The sequence below is a fragment of the Mchenga conophoros genome, linkage group LG14 (assembly GCF_057382185.1).
Source record: "Mchenga conophoros isolate Kocher_MC1m ecotype Shallow Benthic linkage group LG14, M_conophoros_male_GT1.1, whole genome shotgun sequence".
In the NCBI taxonomy this organism is placed as follows: domain Eukaryota; kingdom Metazoa; phylum Chordata; class Actinopteri; order Cichliformes; family Cichlidae; genus Mchenga; species Mchenga conophoros.
This window is the reverse complement of record NC_140539.1, coordinates 23,568,276-23,595,393: the sequence shown is the minus strand read 5'-3', so window position 1 is coordinate 23,595,393 and position 27,118 is coordinate 23,568,276. Positions and strand designations below refer to the sequence as shown.

Here is a 27,118-nt window from a genome sequence, read left to right as displayed (position 1 = left end):
TTTTGTATTTTGTGAAAACGTGGTTAGGGTTTCCCATAGATTATAGCTTTATGTTTATGAGAACTAAAGATATGTATTCGTTGTTTTCTTTGTTTGTTTTTGGTCCACAGAAAGATTTGAAAACTGTCTACAAGAAACAACCAGAGGAGGCTTCTGATATTTTGATTCAAAACAGGATTATGAGTCTCACCACACGTCTCCTCTGTCTTACGTCTTGCCAAATGTTGCTGTCAAGAGGACAAGATTTTCTATTGATGTCTGGGAATTCCTTATTAATTCCACACTGAGGGGGTTATTATTTTCTTCTCAACAAGATGAACAATAGCATTGTTTCAAATGAACCATGTAACCATACCTGCATTGTGGGCCGTGATGGCAAACCGGCCACAAGTATCATCATGTTTCTGCTTGGTGTTGTCGGAAACCTCCTGGCTCTGTTTATCCTGGGAGTGCATCAGAAGGAGCATCGCTCCAGGTCCTCTGTGTTCTGCATCTTGGTAACCGGCCTGGCTCTCACAGATCTTCTGGGCACCTCCCTTCTAAGCCCACCTGTATTCATCTGTTATGCCCGTAATATGTCCCTTACAGACCTGGGCGGTAAAGGACTGTGTAACCTCTTCGGCTTTGCCATGAGTTTCTTCGGCCTTGCACCCACGCTCATCCTGTGCGCCATGGCTGTGGAACGCTGCCTGGCCATCAGCCACCCTTACTTCTACTCTGTACACATCCGCCGCAACTTTGCTAAATTTACCCTTCTCTTTATCTACCTATTTTCTGTGGCCTTCTGCCTACTGCCGTTCGTTAGTTATGGTAAATTCAGGCAGTACTGCCCTGGGACATGGTGCTTCATTGACATGGATGCGACTGAGGATGAACAGGCCAACTTGGTTTTGGCTTTCTCTCTGTCCTACTCCTCCCTCACGGCACTGCTGATCTTTGCAGTGTTCGTGTGCAACGGTTCCGTGATTATCACCCTTTGCAAGATGCACAAGAGCCATAAACTGCGCCGTGGCTCGGTCGGGTCAACGGGCAGAAAGAGGAGGCTGAGCCTGGCCTGGTTTGGCCAGGGAGAAGAGGAGATGGATCACCTGGTGCTGCTGGCGCTCATCACTGTCATCTTTGTGGTCTGCTCACTGCCTCTCACTGTGAGTCTATATTTGACCTTCCCTCTGTGCAAGCTACTGATATTATGTTGTTTTTCCTTTTAGTTTTACTACACAGTCACATTTGAAGGAGAGGTGACACACTGATTGCTTTTATGCAGTTTGCTGAAACATGACCACAGCTCCCCAGTGAAATGAAAAGAGGTTACAGCAGTTTACAGACAAAAAGGGGAAAGTTAAAGAAGGTTTAGTTATTGTTATCATCATTACTGGCCTGTAGTGGATGTTTTTGTGCACAATCTGCAGCGATGATAGATAAGTCTGATGTAATCTGTAAATAAGGATGGATGGAGCCACCTGACTTCATGCATTGGTGAGTGCTTTTTAAGGCTCAATTTTAGCGTTGTGGTCTTTGCTTTGTTCCTTTTTTGGTGCAGGAAGTGAAAACATTCAGCCAAGAGGGTGAAGTGTGTCAGGCTGCAAAAATGCTTATGTCTGCAAAAGTCCAGGCATTCTGCATTGTAGTCTGAGGTTGGACTCACTTTTTGATCCTCAAGTGCCAATTTAAGGAACTGGAGATTTTGGCACCTCAGTGTTGGTAGGTGGTAGGTGCTCAGTAGGTGCTGTTTGGTGGCAGGCAAAGTTTACAGGAGTAAGGTCATTTTAGCCTCAGGGTTTCCTAACTTTGTGTGCATCTAATAAAGTGAATTCCTTTCCCCCCTTCTGTAATTATTATGGACATAGCAAGCTTTTGGTGGCATGGCGACGGTTGATGTTTTTGTAAGTTGTGGTATGTGTTTGTCTGCCCTGTTGAAGTCTCCTTAACGGTTGTGCTTTGCTAATGAAAGGTGTGTCCCTAATGGCAGCCTTTGCCACACAAAGCACACTGTCGCTGCTTGTGTGTTTGTGTTATGCATTTTTCTTCACAGCTCGGTATCTGCCTCTGTTTAAGAGGAGTGTGCCTACAACCTGACAACCCTGGCAGACTGGTCCGGCCCTGCCTTTCACAGAGGATGTGTGAATCGTGTTATAAAGGCATTCATGTGCTGTCATATGTATATTAGCCTTTTTTAAATTCTTAAACAGACGGTTTCATGATAAATTAGTTTACAGGAAGCTGAAAATGCATTTTGTCACGCTTGTGCTATTCACCGTCTACTCACCATCTGCTTCGTGGTGGTTTGTGGTAACATTTGCCCTAAAGCTTTGACTAACCTAGGGTCCATGTGATTGTACTTGCCCTGAGTTATGGTTAAGAGTGACAGGGATGACGATACATACTCGTTCACACTCTGAGTAAGATTCCAGGAAACTCCAACTTCACCGCTTGCAAGCACACGGTCCTCCTTTTAAGAAGTCATGCAGACAGTTTGTGTTTCAGTTTCAAAGTTAAAAATAGAAAATTGTTTTACTTTTGAGCTTTCCTATGTATTTCTGTAATTGAGCTTTGTTTTCGAAAAAGTCAAATTTAGCCTAACGTTAAGTTTTGCTATCAACGTGCTTAAATTATGAGCTTGATATCCGTTGTGTATATGATGAAAGACAATGTTGCAGCAGCGTCTCAGCAGACGTGTGTGCATGTATGGTTGTTCACATTGTGGTTTTGATTGTCGTGTCAGAGCTTCCAGACAGATGTAGGCTCATGATTAATAATGGTCGGTTTGCCTGAGGCACAGCAGATGTGGGCAGAGAAGTCTGAATCTGTTCATTGCAATGAAAACAATGTAGAGTTCAAGTGTAATTTTTATTCTCAATTTCTCTGCTTCACTTAAGAGGTATACGGTCTTCATTTGGTCATTAATTCTTGCACTTCTACAACAACAATGTGCAAAAAGAAAAAAGAAGAAATAAAAACATTGAGCATGTGTTTCCGGTTAGTGTTTGTTGTCTCAGATCACTTTTGAGGAACTGAATATACTTTAAAGAATTAGGTTTTCTTCTGTGGCTCTGCACTCCACTTGGGTTGATGTAGGTGAGATGAAAAGCAGGCACTGGAAAATGAACACTTACATTTTTAAATTTAAGTTTGGCAGGGAATATCAATATTTATCGTATCACGACACATTCATTATTTTCAATGGTCTTTGGCTCACAGGTATAAATAATGTGTGTGGACTTTGTATTTACAGATCACATTTCACAATCTTGCATCCGCTGAATGGCTTTTGGACACTAATAAATGAAGCGGTGTTTTCTCTGCATTTTTCTGAGGTCTGGTTCTGAGTACGGCAAGATTAACTATTAGTGTTGCAGACAGAGAGGTGGTAAAACACGATCTATGAGACAAAGAAGGAAAGGCAATGTATGTCTAGTTTACTGTTGCCTGGCTCGCATAAGCATTATTTAGCAAGTTTGTCAAACTATGACCCTGATCTTAATGTTATCTATTACCTCCCACTCACACTTTTAATACCGTGCAATTGATGCAGACAGCTGGAAACTATTAGGTTCAGTTATCCAATTAGAGCTAATCTCAGGCAGACACTGACACATTGTTACAGATTTATTGTCAAATTTATTGCCAGTATGCTCTCTGTTGGTTGTAAAATGTTTAAAAATACAGCTATGAAAAACAAAAATCATCTCCTGCTGCTGGAAAGGTTTTAAAGCGTTCTCTCAGGATTATGCAAGTTGATACTGCTGAATTAACAGTAAAATGACTGTTGCATACTGCCATTGAAGTTTATAAGCATTAATTGACAGCTCAATAAGAATCATGTGAGTATTTAACCTATTGTAATCTCTATTTTAAAAGCTGTTTCCTCCAGTCTACAAATCGATGCCCTTCATAGTGTCACTATGGGAACTCCTGAAGCGACCCATCTGGTCAATACCTGGCTCAATAAAGTTGTTTTCGCTAGAAATTTTCCCAATTATCCCATTTGTGAATAATGAAAAACAAATGGCAGGCTTTTGGTTTTTCCTGTTTTTTAGGGGTTTTTTTAAGTGAGCAACTGTATCAGCAGCAGCATGGGCTCGATTTAATCACTAATGTTTTAACTTATTCATAAAAGGTTTCCATTAGGGCAGATGCCATATGCCCATCTCAATCATCAGATCTGTATTGATTCCTGTGTGTGTGGTTAGGGAGTGCAAAAAAAATCCATGATAAATTCCAGCTAGCTGCTTTTGAAAATATTATTTGTATCTAAAAAAAATAAATAACAGCTCGAATGAGGTCATACTAATTCTTCAGTCATTGATCTTCTGAGTAGTTTTACCCACCATACGGCCGTCTAAGTAAGGTGGAAGGCTAGAGGCTGGGAAGTTGGAAATTGAATGACAGTAAATGTCACCCTGTGAATGTTGTTTCCTTCTTTTCAGTTATTTAAATAATAAAGTTATTTGTTTTAATCGTTTTCAAACCATCAGCGTTCTGATATATGACGTAGGGATCCAAAATAATTTGCTAGTCTAAAAGAAGGAAAAGCATCAGAAAACATTTACAATGAGCACACTTTCAATGGACAAAGTTAACCATTGTCCAATGAGCTCCATGAAATATGAGTCAAGTTTCTTGATAACCAAACATGTTTTAAATGTAGCTGAAATGTGCGTCGTGTATCAGATTAGCACACACAATGATTAAATTACAGTGTTTGGCGAGCTTTAACAGTGCTAGCAGCAAGAACCTCGGTTTCTGCTAGCATCATTATGCGGTTACACATTGCTTTGGCTGCGTGGTTAAATTCCAGTTTATTCTGACAAAGCCGACGTATAAGCTGCTCATTTTTTAATATCTGAGTACTGCAAAACAGCGCTGCTATCGTTTGTTTACTTTCCCCCGTGCTTGTGTACATCTTCCATTCACAGAGAATAATACTTTTACCCAAATATTATTTCTAGTATGGACCATCAAGACAAGCAACGTTTAAACATCTAGTCGACTAGTCGCCCACAGCCGCAGTATAAAGTTTGGCATCTCCTTTGCACATTTGTCAAATGTAGACCAAAGATTAAACACTGCTTAGTGGCAGTAGCAGTGAAATAGCAAATAAAAATAAAATTTCCATTTTTATTTTGTTTAAAAAATGAACCTTTTTCTTTTTGATTCTTCTCACAGTAGATACGTCATGTTACCGTTGATTTAAGCGCCTCAATTACTTTAATGTTAAGTCTTTGGACTTCATATAACTCCTGTTGAACCCTGTCTCTCTTTCACTCTGCTGGGGCTAGTGATATACAAATCTGACAGGAGCACAGTTTGTTCTGTGATTTGAAAAAAAGAAAAATGGAAATATCAACTTGCTTCCAATAGCTGTGAGCTAACTGGGCAAGAGGGCTGATTGCTGGGAAGATGATGAACAGCAGGCAGCTTTAACACATTTACAGGGCATCATTCCTCCAAGAATCATCACAGCGCTTCATAAATCTGGATTGTTTGACAGGCCTGGACAAGAGAAATCACACAGAGTGAAGTTTTCAAAATGCTATGTGGAACAGTATGCAGCACACAGTTCTTCTGTTAAAAGACACAAAAATTTCATTGGTAAACTATTTGTCAGGTCATAGATTTAAGAAAGATTGAGGTATTAGTTAACAAAATGTTATGAAGACAAATTTCACAGGATATTCTGCTTTTAGTTCAAGAACATTTAGATGCATGTTCGTTGTTCCCCTGCAGGACTTAAACAAGCGTACAACTAAATATTATAACAATAGTTTCCAAACCGCCTGGAGTTCTTACATGCATTAACATGCCCAGTCATAGCCAAAGCCTGAATGCCATTGAAAATATGCAGAATAACAGGCTTTTGGTGTTTTTTTCAGGGCCACTCCTATTTGCATCCAACTGGATCCAGATTGAGAAAATTAGTGTGGATGAAGAGGGGAATTTCCCAAATCCAGACAGATCCAGAAGATTGAAGTTAAAATGCCTTCCAGAGGTTGTCTAAAATTAAACCAAAAGTTGGGAATCTCAGTTGAATTCTTTAATTCTACTAAACTACCAACTTGAGCGACTAGCTGGAGAAAGAACAAGAGCTAAGCATCCAGAAAGATCTCACACAAACACCAGGTGAACATGCAAACCCCACATAGAAAAAATAGATGGCAGACTTGAACTCAGGTCGTTCTTGCTGTGAGGCAACCGGGCTAACCACTGTGCCACCTCTATAAGCAATGCACTTGTGTTTTCTTGTTAAAACCTCCTGCACGACCCTTCTCGCTCCCCATCTTCTCTATGGGAAAACTGTTTCCACACCACGTAGGAGCGAGGACAGGAGGAAGCATAAACTAGAATGGAAAGCACTCTGTGTGACATTAGCATAGGATACCATTACCTTTGCATGTGTTTAGGTTGTTGTTAGAAGCACAGTCCACGCAGCATGGGCGTCGTACTTACATGTGTAAAAGTACTTATGCTATGACAGAGTTGAAAATAAGAACCTTTTTTGTTTCTGTGGTATTTTAACCCTGTTGTGAGGTTTAGTGTTGTCTCTAAAAGGAAAGATGATGCTTTGCAATCAGCAGCTGACTTTGTGAAAAGAACAAAGAGGATTCCTTTCCTTTGTGCCTATAAGCAGATACACACATGCAAACATCTATACAGTGTTGGGGAGTTTCCTTGAGAGATTATTAGTTGTCTTGTTGAAACTATATTGAGTCAAGTAATTGTAATTGCTTCATCAGAGTAAAATGTGTAATTAATTACTTTGGATTGCTTTTGTAAAAGTGGGCACTGGGGCATCTTCTTTTTGCTGCTGGTAAACACGCTCTATGTTGTACACTTAAGGCTTTTTCTGATTACAGAATGGAAACATTGTTAAAGTTTAACCACCCACAAGAAAAAATATGTAAAACAATTTAATCAATGTTTGTTTCTATTTCTACACAAACAGTTTTATTTTTAACATACATAACATACTCAAAAGTAACTCAATAAAAACAATAATTGCTATAAAATAAGCATTTATTTTGTGCACATTACAAATGCGCATGCATGTGCACGCATTTATTTGTATTTCAGTAGTCAGATGGCTGCAGGCTTGTTGATCTTGCTTTTCTTTGTACTACCTGTAGTTTTATCCTGTTTGCCTTACCTTTGAACTCATTCTGAAATCGGACAACATATGATGCCAACGAATCTCCTGAAGAAACCTTTTGATGTGCCAGTTAAGTGTGGGAGCTGGAGAACATGGCTTTGGGCTACAGTACAATAGGAGGTGAGCAGCTGTGGAAGAGGTCTTTAATGGCTGAGGAATAGAATGAATGGAAGAGGCTAAAGACAGATGTGGAGCAGATGGGGGCAGCTGCAGCAGTCATCATCTGTTCATGTGTTTTTGGTTCCCCGAATGAAAAATTGTTTGTGACTGATGATGATTATGTGCTTAACTGAACCTTGCATGCTTGATTGAGCTCGAAATGCTTTGGCACTGTTAATGAATACCTTTAGTAGATACTTTTTTAACAGTCTTTTTTGTGACTTTCAACTCTGAGAATGTGAGCCATAACTATAGCTGCTTATTTGCACATCCAACAAGTGTGAAGCAGCCTAAGCACTTATTTAATGTTGTGTTTCTGAATGCGTCCCTCAGTTGTATCCCCGTGACCAACTCCTGAAGTAAAAATAAATCTGTTCCTTTAGCTGCTATATGTTCTGTTTACCATCTAGTTTCTGACATTTTTGGTCTGCTGTTTGGTGCAGGCTAGGTGACTCTCAGAGGATCTTCTTTTGTGCTGAAAACAGCTGTCTTGAGTCTGGCTGATAATTCACTGTGGATTTGTGGCTATGAGAGACTCTTCTATACAAGTCATTTTTTGTCTCAAATCTAAACGTCAAAACAGTGATTGTTGCGCTTTTGCGCGTCATTTATTTCCTGTATATGGCACTTTTTTTTCTCTGTCCTTTGAATGATCTCTCTACTTCCAGCCAGATTGTCTACCACACATTTCTCTGCAGTTACATATTGAATACTTCAGTGGTAAAACTGGAAGGACAAGACATTATGAAATGTAACAGTTTCACACTACCGCTGCACTCTGGCTAATGCTTGAGGTTACAGGCCCCTTAATTCTGCAGAATTTTTTTAAAGATAATTGATGGTAATACAGCTGGAGTCTATCCCACCTACCACAGGGCGAGAAGTGGGAGTACACCCTGGACAGGTCAGTCTAACCAAGGCCAATACAGAGAGGCAGGCAACCAGTTGCACTCACAGCTGGATTACCCAGCAAGAATTATTTGCTATTATTTATGGTAGATACAGTAAAATGTCTTGTAGAGGAACCAGTGATCCACTGTATGATTCTATATGTGTTTAGGCTGTTAGTATTGCATATACATTTGTTGATAAATTTTCTTCCTACTGATCTTACTGTGCATGGTCACTAAACCTATGTGGCTGAGGCCTTGACAATTAAAGCAAAAGATCAGCAACTCTAGGAAGGATTCAGTTCTTTTTCACTTGCCAATCCCTATCGGGAACATAGGCATTTGGTCCAAACAGATGCAAGGTGTCATGCTTTGGTGTGCCTGTGTGCATACAAGAGAAAGTACCAGCACCCCTTTTTTCAGTTAGCCATTTGCTGCATATACATTCACTTTGAGAGCTCTTGGTAGTTGGGTAGCTTTTTTTTTTTTTGCCACGTGTGTGCACAGTTATTTGCCTTTCTGTCAACAGTGTCATTGTTCACACGCTGTTGTGTGAAATGTGCTCCACACCCAAGTTTAGAGTTTCTCAACCTTAGGGCTTGTGTAGTCGCTTCAGATTGTGAGGAAAGTCACAAGACGAGGAAAAAGTTTATATAGAACAAATGATATAAAATGATATGTTGGTACATACAGTAATCACATTTCCCCCAGGCATACATTGTGTAATTAAAAATGTATTTTTGATTTGAAAAACAGAGGTGTGACTTTTTCATAATGGCTCCACAGTGTAGTGGTTTACACGTTCACCTAACAAGCAAAAACCCCTGGTTTTATATGCAGGTGGAGACACAAATCTCCGCCCTGGCATCCAGAGTTAATTCAAATCCATTTTCATATCCACTTATCAAAACACAACCACTTATCTGTGTTTTACAATTGATAATTAGCTTAAGTAAACACAGCTAAGTCTAGTCTCCTTATGTTAGCAGCTCCAGAGAACAATAGGATTCTTGTTTTATACTCCGCCTTGTTTGCAGCATTAGGAGATAAGCGACCTGGCACAATGGCACAGCAGTGAAATACAACACCCTCATATCAAACAGACGATAACAATGGCAGAATAGGCAGAGCATCTGTTGATGTGCTGAAGGACACTTGAAAAGGGAAGCAGTTGACACTCGAGTTCAATAATGTGGTGAAACCCTTGCTGCAGTTAAAAACCATTATCATAGCGAGGCTGGTTTTTAGCGTGGCCAACTAAATGACTGCTTCGGGTGATCCCTGAGTTGGCCACGCTGCCTGCTGGAGGGGCCCCAAAAGAGGAAGGAAGAAAAAAACTTTGTGAACTGTAAAAACTGTTAACAGTTCGGTCAACAGTCTACAACTGACTGACTCTCACATAACCTGCTTTTAATTTAATCGTCCAGCTGAGTAAGAATCATGTATGACTAACCAGGTTACTGATATTTCTTGTAAAGACCTTTCTCATCTCAGTAAATCCTATTAATGTGTGTATTTTATGTGCTCAGGTGTGCCCTCAGCTTGGGTCATGAGGAAGTCTTTTGAAGTCTTTTAAAGAGAAAAGAAAATCTCCATGAGAAAGCAAAATAATTTTGCTAGTGTCACAGTGAAAAATGTAATACAAATTTCCTGTTACAGAAACTGCTGGCTCATTAGTGCAGTGGTTAACATGTTTGCGCAACATGTGGAAGCTTGCTGGTTTGCTTCCAGCTGGAGAAACTGGTGCAGAGCTCTGCTAACCCAAACATGTTAACCTGCTGTAGTGGTACCTTATCACAAAGGAGCGACTGAAGGTTTCTTCTTCTATTAATGAAATCAGAGCATTGTTCTAACTATTCAACACGGAGACAGGATACGTCAGCATCTGTACTTTCCACACATCTCATAAAGTTATAGAATTACAATGAAGTCATTGATCTAGGATATCAGTAAATTAAAAAAATGTTTGTGGGTGGAACTGATGGATGAGGGGTGGGGGGGACACATCAATGAATCCTCTTTATGATTCTTTCCAAAATGCATTTCAGCTGTGCGTGGATTAACTTCTGCCTTCAAACACATCTAAGACAGAGTATGTAGACAACAGGGACTAAACAAACGAAACAACATAATTGCAACCAGACAGTAGTGACGAGTTGGTGGTTTGAAATTTTGGGGGTCACTGCACCCTGGCTAATGTTTACTTCTGCAGCGAACTTGAGAATATGATGGGAAGTTTCCTCTGCTCTCATCTTCTCCCAGAGAGTCCTGCAAAATCCTAAAAATACATTATGTCGGCAAATAGCCAGTCCACATAGGGTGTATTTGTATAGTTTTAGATGTGTGACCCTCACTGATGGAAATGAGACTTAACTTCCTAAGTAGAGGAACTGTTTTTTTTTTAAATTACAGACAAGTTGCTGTTGATAAAAATTGTGCACAAGTGACATGGCGAGGTACTTTTTTAATTGTGTTTTTTTTTTTCTGTAACACTCAAACTGAAATGAATGCATGTAGTTTAAAAAGCTGTGATATAAAATATCTAACTTTCTTCTTCCTGTCATGTTTCTTCTACACAGAACAGAACTAGAAACCGAAACAGAATCATTCAAAACTTTTATTCAACAGCTATTAAGCGATAGTTAATGAATAACATGTGTGTGTGTGTGTGTGTGTGTGTGTGTGTGTGTGTGTGTGTGTGTGTGTGTGTGTGTGTGTGTGTGTGTGTGTGTGTGTGTGTGTGTGTGTGTGTGCGAGCGCGAGCCTGTTATCTGGGAATAAAGACTGAAAACATAAGGAATCAACTAGCTGGCTTCACTTCTCACTCTTTGTGTACATTATGTCTCATTTGGTTAATCTGTCTCGCAGTTGTGTAACAGTTAGCTTTGCGTTAGAGTCTGTTCTGTGTGCTTCGATAGTGCCGTAATCCAGACTTCAATCCTTGTTATTATCTTCTGTTTGAGAGGTTTCCTTTGATGCTGCTATGCTGCTGATCCCCAGCTGACACACACCCAGCACACAGCCTGGCACGTAGATTCTTGGTCCCAGCAGCTCAGTGGGAAAAACTAAGAGATGGACAATGACAAGGAATCATGCTGAATCACAGCTGTTCTGATCAGGATGCCAGTTATAAATGTAATCAAAGATCCAAATAAACATTCAAACACAGCACTTAGCAATAGTCACTTACAGACTTCATAAAGGAAGTGCTTTGTGGTTATTTGGAGCTCGCATTAGCAGGATAAATGAATTATGCAAACCGCTTTGATAACCTTTAAAACTGCACCATACAGGGGGTGAAAACCACATAGCGATGCAGGTGTAACTCTCTTGGCTGTGTTTAACCAGAATAGTGTTGCAATATTGTTGCTAATATGCTGCGCTTTTATTTTAATGAGGTTTATAATGCAGTGTTTTTACTATAATAATGAAGCTAATCCCAAAAATATAACAACTAAAGACGGTGAGGGATTTATTTGGCTTTGGTTTGCTGTTAGAACCAGTTTGGAAAAGCCCAAAATAAAGGCCTGCTGTGCGTGTTAAGACCTGGAATTCTTCTTTGTATGTCACGCGCTCCTCATTGTGGACAGCATCCATTCATTTAGTAGTGCTAAAAAATATCCAAAATATAGGGCGAGAAAGTAGGTCTATGATTTACAGAATTATAATATGGTAGCTCAAAAGACAGGCTTAATGTAAGTAATGTATTCTTTCGTTTATGGTTGCGTCTTCAGAACGTTGAAAGTTTTTGGAAACAAACTAATTTAAATGTAAAAAATGCATATTTTACTTTCACTCTCCTGTCACTGTTGTGCAATAAAGGTGATGAGCTGGATCAAAATGAGCTCAGTTAAAAAAGGTCGACTTTACCTTGTGCGAAAGTGATAAAAACACACAGTCGCTTCCAGTGATGTTCGTCTAATAAATATAGTCAACACAAAAGCAACAGTTGTCAGCTGAACAGACTTTATTGGCATTGCAGTAAAGTGAGGAAATCACCTGTCACCTGCTGTGGGTGGAAACAGTGTGCTAATCATAACCTCCTGTTTTAATTTTACTGCTGTATAGATTCATAACTATATGAAAGTTAGTTTGGGATGACAAGCAATAAAATAATTCTGTTTTTTGAAAGGTCGTCTGAATCGTGGCTTTATCAGCTACAAAGTGCTTAAAACATAGAGCGCTCACCGGCTACCTCCACCCCAGCTGGTTGTGTCACCCTTTGACTACGTGACCATGTCACATATCATCACATCACCAGAGTTAATATAATGCCATAACAGGGATGGAAGATCAATAAATCAAACAAAAAAATAGGACTGATCAAGGGCGTAGATTTGGTTTTGGCCTTGGTGGGGACCGAACTCTTTTTTCCTTTTTGTCTCTGCTTCTTGATAAAAGGAGGAACACACTTGCCTACATATGCTATTATACATGCTTTTAAACCATTTACAATCACAATTCATAGTTTTATATGTGAATTATATAATGTTAAATTACTATTAAACAAATCACTGACTAAGTATTTTAGGCTTTAGTTTACTTCAGCCATATTCCATATAAATCAGGTATCATACAAAAATAAAAACAGCTTCAAATACAGTCATGACAATAAATGAATATGACTTTAAGGACTTAACAACATTAGTTCAGTTATAGTACACCAACATCTGTTATACTTTGGCACTAAGGCACACTGAATGACCTGGTGGTTTTTGTCCATAAACTACTCGTCTAAGATCACCACAAAGTAAAAGATCTCTCAGCAAAATTGTGCAACATTTTAGGCACTATTGCCCCGATCAGATCAGTGAGCTGGGATGTTTTATTCTAAACACGAACTACTGTTACAGCAACAGACATGGACTACTGGTGTCCCACACAACAACTCAATGTCCGCTAAGTGAAGCAGCCAAACACATGCCTGCTCCTCTCGTTAACTGAGATAAACTGCTGGCATGTTTGTTTTACATCTATACTGTCCAGTCTCTCCTGGTGGACATACAGCAGTATTGTTTAATCTCATTCGAGTCCTTGTTGACCTTAGCCATCTTTTTAGTCTTCTGAGAGCACTGAAGCTTCTTTCAGCCTCAGTACCTGCGTTTTATCCTCAGATTAAAATTATTATTTTGATGTGCCTCACCTTTGGCCCTGGCTCTTCCCCTCTGACTGCACTAGGACATATTGCCACCTGATAAAATAACACATTGATTTGTGCCATTTAAAAAGTGAGACATGTCAATTCAGATTCTTTGTCAAACATACACTAATGAATCAATTTACATCAGCAGCCTAACAATCGTCATGATAATAAATACTAGTTAATCTACAGCACCAAATCATCAGTCAGTCACCTGTGACCTCGCCTTTTCACCTCTGTCCGAGCTACAACATGGCAGAGCTGCCTCTGTCACCTGATGAATAACAGTGAGACATTCCACATACATGCAGTCACACATGTGCTTCAAATACAGCAATGAACCAACAAGTCATCATCCAACTTCACCTGTGACCTTGTGTCACCATTACTCTCTGAGCTTTATGTTGGTTCTTCTGTCACCTGACAAATAGGACATACCTGACAATAAGAATAAAATGTGAAGCTGCTTCAGTGTTTCTGTCACTTTGTGCAGATCTTGACTCATCAGTAATGTTTGTAGGGTGAGTGCATTTTTAAAACAATTTGTGCAAACTGCACTACAAGGTGGAATATTTGTAAAATCATGACTACCTCATGATATTTTGTCTCAAAAATTAACCCTATGAATATGTCAGTGCCGTTAGGATGAAATTATTGTGTCACCAACATTTTAACGTTAGACATATAATTCTAACAGCCTCTGTAATCTAATATCCTGGCTGCTCGAGGCTGCTGTTTTCTCTGACAGTTTCAATCAAAATTAGAAATGCTGCTCTGAGACTGAGAGAACTAATAGTGCTGCATGTTGTGCAGTTAGTTTCCAAAACACGTTATTAATGTGTACATACAGTTTTAGACTGATGTGGGCCAAAGCCTAGCATAGCCTGTAACGTGATTGTGACGGACACATTTTATGAGTGAACTTGACTTTAAGTGACTTACAGGTTTCTTTGAAAAACACTTTCTTACATCCAGGTTCTTCCTCTTTGTTGGCGTCTTCCTCTCCCCCTCGCAGCGCAGGTTTGCCGCTGCTAAATAGTGGTGTGCGGATCGATACTGAAATATCGATTCTTCCGATACCAGCAATTTTTGTTCTAGAATCGATTCTCATATTATAATATCGATATTTTAGTACTCTGGGGTAAATTTGTAGTTTTTCCATTAAAATGAATGCAGTGGAAAGAAACTATATCATTTGGATCTTCTAAATTTGAAGGAACTACTTCCTCTTACGCCTTTCATAGTCATATGCGAAATACGGCTGTATAAATGTGTCGCAGCCCCTGGCGTGCACACTCACAACAATGGCTGAGCGCAAACAGAGTCATGTGTGGATTTTTTTTTTTACCTCCACAAACAGCCCAGACGCGGTTTGTGGTATATGTGGCAAGACAGTGGGGTGTTGTGGCAACACCACTGACATCGTCAAACACCTCGGAGTAAATCACATCACAGAATATGATGAGCTTATGTTGAGGCGAACTGAAGAGGAGGACGGGGACAGGTGCTGCTAGGGCGAGAAAGACGTCTCTCGCAGAGTGCTGCAGGCAGGCAACATGCTCAAATAGCGCACAACGTCAGTTTTTTTTTTTTATATATGATTATTCTGCATTATTAAGCAATAAAAACAAGTTGTCTGATGTCCTCTAATCATTATGAAGCAATATGGTTATGTTATTATTACAATTACATAATACAATTATATATTGTATTATGAAATGCAATGAAACATTAAGTTTTTGTACAGAGTATCGGTATCGGATCAGTATCGCCGATACCACCCTGAATTTTACTTGGTATCGGATCGGAAAGGAAATCAGTGGTATCGCACATCACTACTGCTAAAACTAAACAGAGCTCCCTGAAAGGCTCAGCCAATCACATTGGCCATATTTGTCACATGACGTAGGACTCCAGTAGAGGACGTAATTGAACTCTTTCTGCTCCGCTGGGTGAATGAGACGCTGACACATCGTTTTTTCTTTCTATCGGGTTTGTTTTTCTTTACTCGAATAGATCAAATTATTGGTGGGGACACGTACCTTCCGACCATGCCAAATCTACGCCCTTGGGACTGATGTTTTAAAGCAACAGCAAATTAGTTCCAGTGGATGTTTTTCACTGCTAACAGCAACAAGGGATTTAGTTCATAGTCCTCGGTTATATGCGGTTAATTTACATGGATGACGTCCAGATGGCTCTCTGTGAAAGAATGTCGCAACCAGGATTAAATTCATCTGGCTGCACTAGTGACATTAAACACAGCCTCAGTCAACAACAGTTACACTTTACTGTGAGCAATTCTGTTCGATTTGAAGTTATTTCAAAAGATACACTCCTGCTGTTTTCAAAGGGCATATATGACCCTGTCAACAATACACGAAAGCACAGTAGCATCATGTCTGTGAAGGTTCTCAGTCATCCAGGTCACCGTAGTCTAAGGAAAGAAAAGCGTCTGGACTTCTTTAAGTTTCTTGAAGTTTTAAGTTTCAAGAAACTTAAAGAAGTCCAGGCGCTTTTCTTTCCAAGCTCTTTAGACCACAGCAGCATCAGATACAGCAGAGAAAATGAGCATTTTTATCTCCAATGAAGAGGAAGTGTCGGTCTACAGCTTCTTCTGTTGTAACACTCTCAAGGTTTTGTAATTTGCCCAGCTAAAACACTGTGCCTCATATTTTACACTGTCCAGTTTGAAAAGTGGGGTTTTATGGTTTCACGGTTACTTCCACTTCCTCTTTTGGGGAGTTTGAGAAGTATAGTTCTGACACCAGCCTCTTTTTGTCAGTTGTTAAGCAAACGACAACTCCTACACATTTGGCACATCCTGCTCCCGAGACAGGATTTAATTGTGAGAGAGTTCAGAGTGACAGCTTTATTTGGCCCTGAATTCTAAAGAGATTATAAAGGTTTGTCTTAAAACTTTTATGAGTTTTCCACGAACTTAGAAAGCATGTAATGTATAAGACATTGTGTACTATTTAAAACAGGAATCATTTTTTTGTGATACCAAGGCATGCGTGTTAAATGTAATATTACTTTGCCCTGTGGTCTTTGCAGACAGTTGAATTGATGTGTGAGTGTTCAGAGAGTCCGTTATTCTCAGAAGTCATTTATAGATGATGATCATAAAAGGTTTAATGTTTTCAGGTGCAGTAGTTCACTGTAGTGTTGAGCACATCTTAGAGAGGAAGCTCACTAATGGACCGTAAGTGTAGACAGTGTAATTCCCCTGATGAAGCATGTCTGATTATATCAATATAGACTGACTATACTACCGTCACTTATTGCAGCATATAGTTTTTTGTCTTCTGGAAATGTCTTTCATGGAAATGAACAGCTTAATAATAATCTCCAAAGACTGGGATGTGTTTTCTGTGAAAAAGTCAGTAAGGAAAACAAATGTTACCATTGAGCCGTTGTACATGCACGAGAGATGTATATCCTGCAGACGGTGTCGGCAGGAAACACCCACTCATTTTTCCTCTCTGTACGTTCTCCTTAACCTCAAATGTCAGAAAACACGCAACAAAAAAACCTGTCTACCCTTGCATTATAGTGCCACACTGAATAATTCACCAACTACAAAAACAAAACAACTTCAGGATCTCAGGAGATAATCATCCTCAGAGATAAGCATCCTCAGACAGCCTTTATGTCACTAAGCCTCGTGCTGCTCTGTTTAAGGCGTTCAGGAGAAATAACACAGAAAACACTCCTGCATAGCTGTTAGTGGAAATCCTATCATCTCCAATGATCAATGGATCAATGAACTTTAATGTGCTGTGGTGAACCTTTCGCTGACCTTCCAGCGGAGTTACGAGAAAATAAATCTGCTGTCATGTTTTGAATGAATCTTTTGATAAATACACACGGGCAGAAAACAGGGATAAGGTTCGTTGATGTGTGAAGTTGAAGAGAAGTGACAACTCGGAAAACTAAACAGGGGAAAAAACACTTGGGTGAACTCACATTTCCACCAATTTACTGCATGTGGAAAAATGTCACTAAAAGTAAAAGATTACTTTCAAAAATAAAGCCACGAATATGTACACAGTTCAGCCACAATATAAATAAAGAAAACACTGAAAGGTGAAGCGAAACATAGTACGGTCCTGGCGTTTATATGGACGTTATTTTAACATGTGCCACCCAAACCAAGTGTATCCTGTGTTAATGGCACCTTACATGCACATGTGCCCCCCTTTCCCTACCAGGACAGGGCGTACATGCAAGCTATACTAAACAAACTGGCCAAGAACAGTTCGAGGAACACAGAGTCCTTGCTGTGCATCCCACAGGACCCAGAAGCCCTTCTCCCAGTGTTGTATGTTAGGCATGGAAAAACACCACTAAAGGGAGTTGCACAATAAAAAGGCCGTTCATTTTTCTGTCATGGCTCATCTGTGCGTAGTTAGTAGTTTTTATGATTCACCTCATTTAAAGTGCTGAATGAATCAGATGCCTCCATGCTATGACATGGTTATAAATCTTTGTACGATTACCTTTCAATCAATCAATCAATCAATCTTTATTTATAAAGCACTTTTCATACAAAGATGTAGCACAAAGTGCTTTACATGGTTAAAAGCAGCCAATCCCACCCTGCCCTCCAACTCACTCCCCACACTCTCATTAACATAAACGATCATGGATACCCATATGGAAAAGATATATATAAATCTTATAAAGTTTGTATCTGTCTTGTGTGAAACTTGTATGAAAAGCATATAAGAGTGAAAACAGATATAAGATCCCTTGAAAAATTATATAATGAAACTTGTATGTTTTGGATACTTACTAAAACAATGTATGAAAGTAATGAGAAAGTGGCCACTTTCATGAGTAAATCATATAAGTTTTTACTATTTCTTTTCCATATGGCTACATACACACACACACACACACACACACACACACACACACACTTAAAGAGTAAAATTGGGCAGCCACGGTCGATCACAGCCCCGGTGCAGAGAGCCCCCTCCGAGGAATCTTTGTCGCTGCACTAATGCAACCTTTTGGCTAAAGAACAGAAATACAGCAAAGTTTCACGCACCTTTGGTAAATTGTGCTCTCGTGCTGTTGCCAACTCTACAACCCAAAATGATTCATTTGTTTCCAAAAAAGCAAGACGAGAGCGTTAATCAAGCTCAAGCCTATAAATTTATTCCATGGAGGATGGGTGTGTTAGATTTCTCTTAAAGACTTAAATGAAGTGAACCAAAAAGTCTGCAAATGACTCACTATTGCTTGTAAAGGCTAACAGCTGTAAGCAAGTTATGAAGCTGAAGGAAACAGAATATCATCAGTGTGAGCATCGCTGAATCACTTCAGAGCAAAATGTAAGTGAATGAATCAACCTGAGGCAATAAGGTCGCACGTGTTGTGTTACTGCTAGCTTACCCTTGAAGGGGATGGCTACGGTGAAAGGCTTTTACTTTTAAGGTCAGGTTCAGATCAAATGTTAGGATTCGGCAAATAGTGAGTAGATTCCATGAAATGACTGTAAGTGTGACGTCCTCTGAAATGATGATAACACAAAACTGTGAGTGCAGAAATTTGTTAAACAATAATGTTTGTGGCAAACATCAGTACACATTAAGCTACTTCCATACTTAAGCCTGTTAAAATCAGTGCTTTTGTATTAAAAACAGATCAAATAAGTTCGTGTATTGTAAATTGTGGGAGTCATAGCTTTAGATTCGTGCAGATCTAGCTCAAGCTATGATCAGTGTTACTGACACAGGCTGTGTTTTTTTAACGGAAACACTCTGAGCGACCTCACACTACACAACACGCTTTCCATTTCCTGAAAAGCAAGCAGCCGGGGGGCAAACACTGGGGTGCATTAGGTAACTAAAGAAGCAGCTGTTTTCTGTAGAAGTTAAAGAAGCACAAATATTGAATACAAACATGTAAGAAGCTGCACATACGATGTCAGTTTTGTATTAATAGTTAATTTTCTCCAACTAAAAAAAAAACAAAACAAATATTGCAGGTTTAACAGGCACCAATGAGATTGATATTGAGCTTCTCTTCTTACTCTAGGAATAAGTAAGTAATTACGCATATTTTCCAAAAATCTTAATTCCTTCAGAGACTGTAATCGATCTGTAAATGATTTCTAAAAGCCCCGTTTTCTCTGCACTGTCTGATCTAAAGTTTCAGAATAATCTGCAGTGAAACAGGATCAGGAAGACAGAGTTAGGGGAGTCCACTAGGACAACACGATAGGCAGTAATGGGTTGTAGAGTGTAGAAATCCATTATGTGGTCTGTTTCCTGAATGAAGCAGCCATCATCAACCATCTTACATGCAACCTATGTGTGTCTTACATGCCTTATTTACAACAGATGGCCTGGATCCAGGTACATGAAGACTGTCAGAACAAAGAAGCGAGATCCATAAAAAACAATTTGAGCAAAATAAAACAAAAGCAAAATCTCCAAAACAAAATACGGGTGGCCTAAATAAAGGATAACTGCATCTCCGGTCAGACCAGAGCAAATGATGCCACGTGCCTCCTCATCTCCTCTGTCTTTCATCACTACCATGACCCAGAAATCAATCTAAATATGCCATGCTGAAGGATGTCTCAATTCCTAAAATGCATCTGGCAGAGAGGAGAGAGGAGGCTTGTCGGACGAGTTTTATTCGAGGGTGCACAGGTGTTGCATCCTCTGCTAACGTGCGTGACACGGCTGGAACATGCAAACCATGGCATTGGTGGGGCGGGGGTCTGTAAATAAAGGAGTCTCTTCATTCATTCAGATTGTCTAAGCATCTAAGCAAAAATACCTCATTTTGTTATATGCCTGTTGCCTTGGCTCCACTCTCTTTGCATCTCTGCTGGGTAGGATTAAGACTTGAGGAGAGGTGGTGAGGGAAGGAACTGAGGATTGAGAAAGCTGCATGCAGGCAAGGTAAAACCATACTGAGAAGTCCGAGGGCTCTTGAAATATCAAAGTAAAATAGGCTGGATGTGAAACCATCAGCTGAAATATAATAATAATAGTCTGGTACTTGTCTGGTAACAGTGCCCTCCAAAGCTTTCTGCGTATAATTGTGAAATGTTTAAAATCCATCGATTTCTTTACCTGCTTTAAAAGAGTATTTGGTTAAAAGGTAAATATCTCCATGGCTACAAAAGAGACGAGGTTCTGTTTCATTCAGTATTTGTCATTACAATTTGCAAGGCTGTGGGTGGTGATAGGTGAATGCAACTGCACATGTACGGCACTTTGTTGGCTAGATTTATATACGGTACATATATAATACATTATATGTCTTCATCACGCCTTCCCTGCAGCTCCCTGGTTCTCTGTTCTCCTAAATAATCCCCCATGATGCTTTCCCTCTATGTCTGGCCTGCTCTTTAAGCACAGACAGATCCATTAATATGCTCCTGTTTAAGGAGAGCCTGACATGTCATCAGTTTTGGCCCCACAGCCTGTAGTGCTTTGAGTGGACGGCTCGTGATTTGTGTTTGTCTCTGCGGGGCTTAAAGCCTGCCGAGAGCACCATAAGAGGCAGGGTGGCATGTAGGGAGCAGAAGCATGAGCGAGGGTGGTAATGTGGCGTGAGACAACAATAGCGAGGAAGGTAGCAGAGCACACGAGCCTGTTTGAAATGTTTCTGGCAGCACCGCGTGATGAATTAAGGGTACCATAACTTTGCATTGAGCACAAGAAGCATTTGTCATTGTGTTTGTTAGTGTGTTTAATGCCAAGATTCATTTTTGTTTGAAACATTAAATCAAATAAGAAATTATTGCCAGCATGAGACCTTTTCCTAGGTCAGAAGCCAAAATAGTTAAGGGTGTTGTTGTATTTTCTTTATCATTCCTACGAACATCTTTCTCTATGATTCTCCAGAGCTTTTAAAATGTATCTGCCACCAAATTGTGCTGACATCTGTACACTCGGGCCCTTTTCCACACGCACACACGATACATAAATCTTGAGTTTACTAAATTCAAATAAACAGTTTGAATTCAGTAATCTTCCATTTTTCAGCGTGTATATCAGTGTAACCTTTGATGCCTAGGCAACAAAAGCCAATTTTAAGACTAGTAATGTACGTGATCTACGCTGGCAATCACAAAGCAGTTAACAGCCGCTTCACGCAGTGATGAATTAAAAAAAATTAATTTTCAACTAACAAAACAAACATTCAAAACTCTCTGAATACTTCCAGATGAGTTTATTAAATAACCGCTCCCCAATTTTTCAAAGTTTTATTACCGCTCTTGATGCTGCAGTGACTTCCTGCTTACATACTTTGGGTGACTATTTTTCAAGTTTGCTGGCATTTCATTTACACACAGTCGACATTGATAATTTTATTGAGTTCCAACTCCATCTCGGAAGCTACTGGTTTTTACTAAAGCTGGAATTTTTTTATTTTTTATTTTACTACCAGTTGCTACTAATGTAGTAACAAGGAGGAGAGAAACTTACTAATAAAGTGGTGGCAGCAGGTAAATTGTGAAATTTTGCAGTCTACGCCTGCAAAAAAGGAAACGTGTTGTGTGAAAGGAAGTTGAGGACACACTAGCTCAGATGTGTTATCGTAAAATCCCTCCGTGTCTTATCTGCCATTTATTAAGCCTGTGAAATCCGCTAGAATCTGCCAGCATCAGTTGTGCAATTCAAGAAATTTTAGACGACTTAAAATTGCATGATTACTTCCTAAAAAGACAAAAACATCTGGAGAGTATTTCATTCCACGCTCAACTGTAACTGCTACTGACACATGCAGGATGACGGCTCTCTTCCAGGATTTTGATGTTGTTATACCGTTGAGCTCAACCCCTTTCAGTAAAATCACATGATAAGTGCTGTTATTTTGGGTGTGCCTCTTCTCTTATTCTCTGTCTTTTTTTTTTAAATTGTTTGTCATCGGCATACCCAGACATCTTTAGGTGAAATATCATGTTTGGTTGATTTTAGCCAGCTGATAAGTGTGCGAAGCATGCAGTCATGCTTGTGACTGGTCCCTGCACTGGGTCTGGACTCTCCCTCAGGCCTCTCTCATGTTTCTTGCTTATTAGTTTTCAGTCCAGTCCCTAGCAACATGGAAACATTTACACCGATGTAGAAAAGCAGTCAATCAGCAGAAGCCATTAATTAGGAGAATGTTTGTTGGATATTTCGTGGAGGAAATGGAGAATTGTTGATAGAGAATGGGAGTGAGGTGACAAAGATGCTTTGCCAGCTGCTGCTTCTCTCTCTGCCCTGGCTTTGTAGGCAGCCAGCTGCTGCTGTTGTCTGGCCTGCTTTTCTCCAGTCTGTCATACCATAAAGGTCAATACAGGAAAAAGATGTGGTTTTAACATGCTGCCTTATGTGGGTCTGTTTTCGGAACACTTTGTACATTTGAAACTTAAAGATGCGCTTACACAGAGTGTGATGATGCTGACATTTGTTAAAGCCTTGCACAGCAAGATGAACTGCCATCTCCTTTGACACTGATGCTGAACACGCAGTTGAGTTTTCATCTGGCTTTAGCAACAAAGTGCCGACGACTATGCTCTATTTGCTGGAGGAAGCTTCGAATGGTCTCCATCCAGTTGAGACAACGTTTATTCTTTAATATCTTTAATCGTGTGCCAAAAACTTTCCGCTGTCAAGAAGTTTCCTCTCAAAAATTTGTATTAATGTTTTTAAAAATACATTGTTACCGTTTAATAACTTATTACTGTTTGTCTTCTTCTCCATACCTTTGTCTTCATCATTCTGGTACAAGCTCATCTTGGTTTCATCCGTTCAAAGATTATTTTAGAGAACTGTGTGGGCTGGTGTAACCAGTGGTTTGCACCTTGTTGTAAACTCTCTGTATTTCCATTCATGAAGGCTCTCTTTATAATAAAGTTTGACAATGATACATCTGCCTCCTCAAGAGATTTCTTGGCTCAGTTAGATGCTATGAAGTTGTTTTTCTTAACCTTGGAAATAATTCTGTCATCACGCACTTCAGTTGTCTTCTGTGGTCTTTCAGGTCTTTTGGTGTTGGTGAGCAGATCAGTGTAAAAGTTTTTGTCAGCCTAATGATGACCTCCCGCACTTACACTAACAGTGAACAGCTATGACATACATATTCAGTACTTTGAAGGGAACAGGTCTTACCTGGCCATAAAACTGCTTTGATTGTCTCATTAATTTTGAACTTCTGAGAATGCAGAGCTGTATATAAAATAGACAGATTTTTATTTGAATTAAGTTGAAATTTTGCACTTCAAACACATCTTGATTGTTTAATTTACAATTCTACAAAAATTGTCTCTCTAACTGTTGACCTTGGCCTTGTAGAAGAGACGGTACAGAAACATTTACACTTGTAAACTGGAAATCACAGGAATTGCATCTGACCTTGACGCTCTCTCTGTCTTTTCTTTACAGATTGCAGGCTTTATCAATGCGATCCATCCATTTTGCGGTGACAAAGAGAACCTGACAGCTTTCAGATTCTATGCGGTCAACCCCATCGTTGATCCTTGGGTCTTTATCATCTGCCGCAAGTCCGTGTTTCGCCACCTTTGCTCTCTGCTGAGCTTCCGCTTCAGTAAAGGAGCCGTAAAGACGACAGCACACTGCGCTCTGTCTTTACCCCTTGACAATGTCATACAACGCAACCCACCAGACACGTCAGTTCCACCAACCAACATGTATTCCAATTTACCTCGATGACCCACAAAAACCCATGGCAGTGCAAGGTGATGGCCTGGAGGCTGGAGGACGTTTCTATATGGAAAAAAACATTTAAGGAAAACTCTAAAATGAAATGAATGTATGAATCCAAAATTCCTGCACCTAGTATTTGAAGGCACAAAGACAAGACTGTCACAATTTAAATCTACGCGCTGCCGTTGAAATTTCTCCCTTAACTTTGGAAAAAATGACTGCACTAACTGTTAACTTTCCACTAATGGACGGAAGTTATTTCAACATTGCAAGGGGAGTTGTGCCATTAAAACAGCACTGTGACTTGGGACTAAGGAACACTTACAGTCATGTCAGGCCCAAGGATGACATACTGTAAAATCTGAATATATGCAGTTGAGGAAAGCTGTATGGAAATGTATGAATGTATAGTTGTTGTTGTTTGAATCTCGATCAGTCGGCCCTTTCTTTAAGGCACAGTAAGTCAGTAAGTCTGTTAATGCATTATCTGTGTCTAAAGCATGGATGACATGAGATTCAGCTCACGCAACGTGCCTGCTTACACGGTTTATTTGGATGACATATGTGTGTAACAGATATACACAATTATTATTGAACTGTCCACTGCCCATAACCCAGAATAGCCTTAACAAGTCTGCCACCATGGATATCCCCATATGGAAATTAAATTAACTTACAGGAAATGTTTGTATTTTGTATGTCTTGAAAGACTTGTGTGTCTCATACTACAACTTATGTATTGAAAATGTATTTGTGTGTCATGAAACATGAATTAAAAAACATATGAATTAAAATTTAATCAAGTAAAATTTATTATGCATAAGAATAAATATAGAACTAAATCACAGTGTGATATATAAGTCTCATAGAACTTTCTGTATATTAGGAAACATTTACTAATGGAGACAATGGGGCTGGAAATTTATTTTCCATATAGGGGTGATCCAAGCTGAATGCTAATGATGTCAATGTTTGTTGTATGTGCAACATATGCTAATGTGTAGCAGATCCAGTGTTAGCAATGCTAATTACTAATGTGTCAGTGGTTATTATGAACGAGCATGAGTGTATCCAGTGAAGAACCCAAATTTGGTCAAAAACCAAAGCACTTGATATGGACACAAGTACTGGGCCACCTAAAGGAGCTGCTCAGGAATGGAAACACATACCATGAAGCTCCCCGGGCACTGTTCTCATGCTGATGTTAACTCTGAAGTTACTGAGTCAGCAGAGAGTTACAGAGAATTACCGACCTCGCTCGGTACCTTTACGTGGCCTGCTTCTTCATGACTGAGTTGTTGCGGTTATTTAATGTTTCCACTTGCAGTAAGATCACTCAAGAGGGAAGAGTTCTACAAACTTAATTGCTGCAGTGATGGTGTCCTATTACAGTACCTTTACTTGAATTCAGTGAGCTCTTTAGGACAACCTGCTTTCTCAGGTGTTTTCAAAGGCAGTCTTCATGGCTAGGTGATTGATTTTGTAAACTTGTGGCAATGGAATAGAAAGCACCTGAATTTGAAGATTAACAGATGAAGCCTATTTTGGTTTTTTTGTCTATATAGTGTATTTTTATTTAAGACCAAAAATCTCAAACACAGGTTGGCACTAGACCAAAAAGTCAGTAGATTTTTCTCAATTTTACAGAAAGGTCCCAAAGGGTCAAGCCTACATTTTTCTGCTCTGCATTGTGTTGACCAGACTCTGCTGGTGGCTTCAGAGACTTTCTCAGGCATCGCCCACGTTGTATTTACTTTCATATAAAGAAGCAGTAGGCAACAAAGTAGAGACCACCTTATCTCGACTGAGGGATAAACATAGACTGTCTGTCTCAAGCATAACAACTTCCTGCGGAGGAGAGCCCTCAGAATGGGAGTAACAATAACATCTGTAAACACGTGTAATGTCCTTTTTCTCCAAGAAAGTGTAAATGCTTCTACAGTTTATATCAGAGTCCCCTGAAATATCCTTTCTGCATTTTAAAAAAATCACATCGTTGTCAAGACATATGTATCAAGAGCAAAACCACTGTGACTGAAAAAATGGATTTCAGAAACGTAAAGCTTTTACTTCTTCAGGAGTTAAGATTGCCTGACTCATAACACTGACTATTTTGTGTTTCATGTGTTTGTGGTTGTATGTGTGTTTTCTAAAATACATCCTCTACCTTTACCCATAAGGTTTAAGTGAATGTGAAAAGGTAATACATAAATGTTTATGTATATATGTTGGTACAGTAGAAGCTTTTCATAATTGTGCTCTGTTGGAGGGAAAAATTGTCGTAAAAATGGCTTATTCCTTTTACCACTTACTTTTGCATTAAAACAGTAATGTAAAGGTAAACCTGCTTTTTTTGCAAGTCTAATAATAATGTTTTATGTTGAGAAACGAAAGGGATTAGTATAAGTTGTTGCTATTCCAAACCATCTCTGAGAGTTGGGTTACTTCTTTTTCAGAGAGGGTTTCATTCCTGTGGGAGTCCTGTTCATAATGTCACTGTATTGCTTGAACATTGCATTCTCCTTTTCTTCCTCCTTTTCATGGATCTCTAAACTACCTATGATGATTGTGAATGTCATTTTAAGAGCTTTTTGCTTTTAAAAATTCCGTGCTGCTGCAAAATGCACTGTGAGAATTAGACTTTTAACTTTAAAGCTGTAACTGTATTCCTGTGCTGTAAAGCTGTGTGTTTTAATGATTATGCAAGTTTGGTTTATGCAATTGCAAATGTATGAGTACGACAAAAATTGGGATTTTTTTTTCTTCAAAACATTTTTGTCTTCAATCCACATTCACGTTTTGATTTCACTTATGCTCAGTCATGCATGTCTCGATGTTAGACACATTACCACCCACACATTTTGCTTTGAGGATGTAGTGTTTAATCATCAAGCTGTAAATCTGTTGAATTGAATGAAAGAATATCATTCATTCTATCATTAACATTTCATTCATATAAAATAAAATCTCATTACAGTTACAATCTTGTCAAAAACTCTTTTGTCCATGTAAAAACAAAGCAAAAGTGAACATCCTTACTTGCACTGTTTGTCTTCTATGAGACCCGATGTTTGAAGAACATGACATGACATGAAAGCCC

The 27,118-nt window shown here is 39.4% G+C and overlaps 1 protein-coding gene across 2 annotated transcripts in view; it reads left to right on the top strand.

Moving 5' to 3' along the window:
• The window catches only part of ptgir (prostaglandin I2 receptor), a 30,766-nt gene extending 3,777 nt beyond the window's left edge, over positions 1-26,989 (top strand). For both annotated transcript variants that reach the window (XM_085243484.1, XM_085243483.1), the window contains exons 2-3: positions 111-1,145; positions 23,737-26,989. In XM_085243484.1, coding sequence (XP_085099610.1) covers positions 315-1,145; positions 23,737-24,024 — 1,119 coding nt within the window. In that variant the 5' untranslated portion in view covers positions 111-314 and the 3' untranslated portion in view covers positions 24,025-26,989. The remainder of the gene's footprint in view (positions 1-110; positions 1,146-23,736) is intronic.
• The last annotated feature ends 129 nt before the right edge of the window (positions 26,990-27,118 follow it).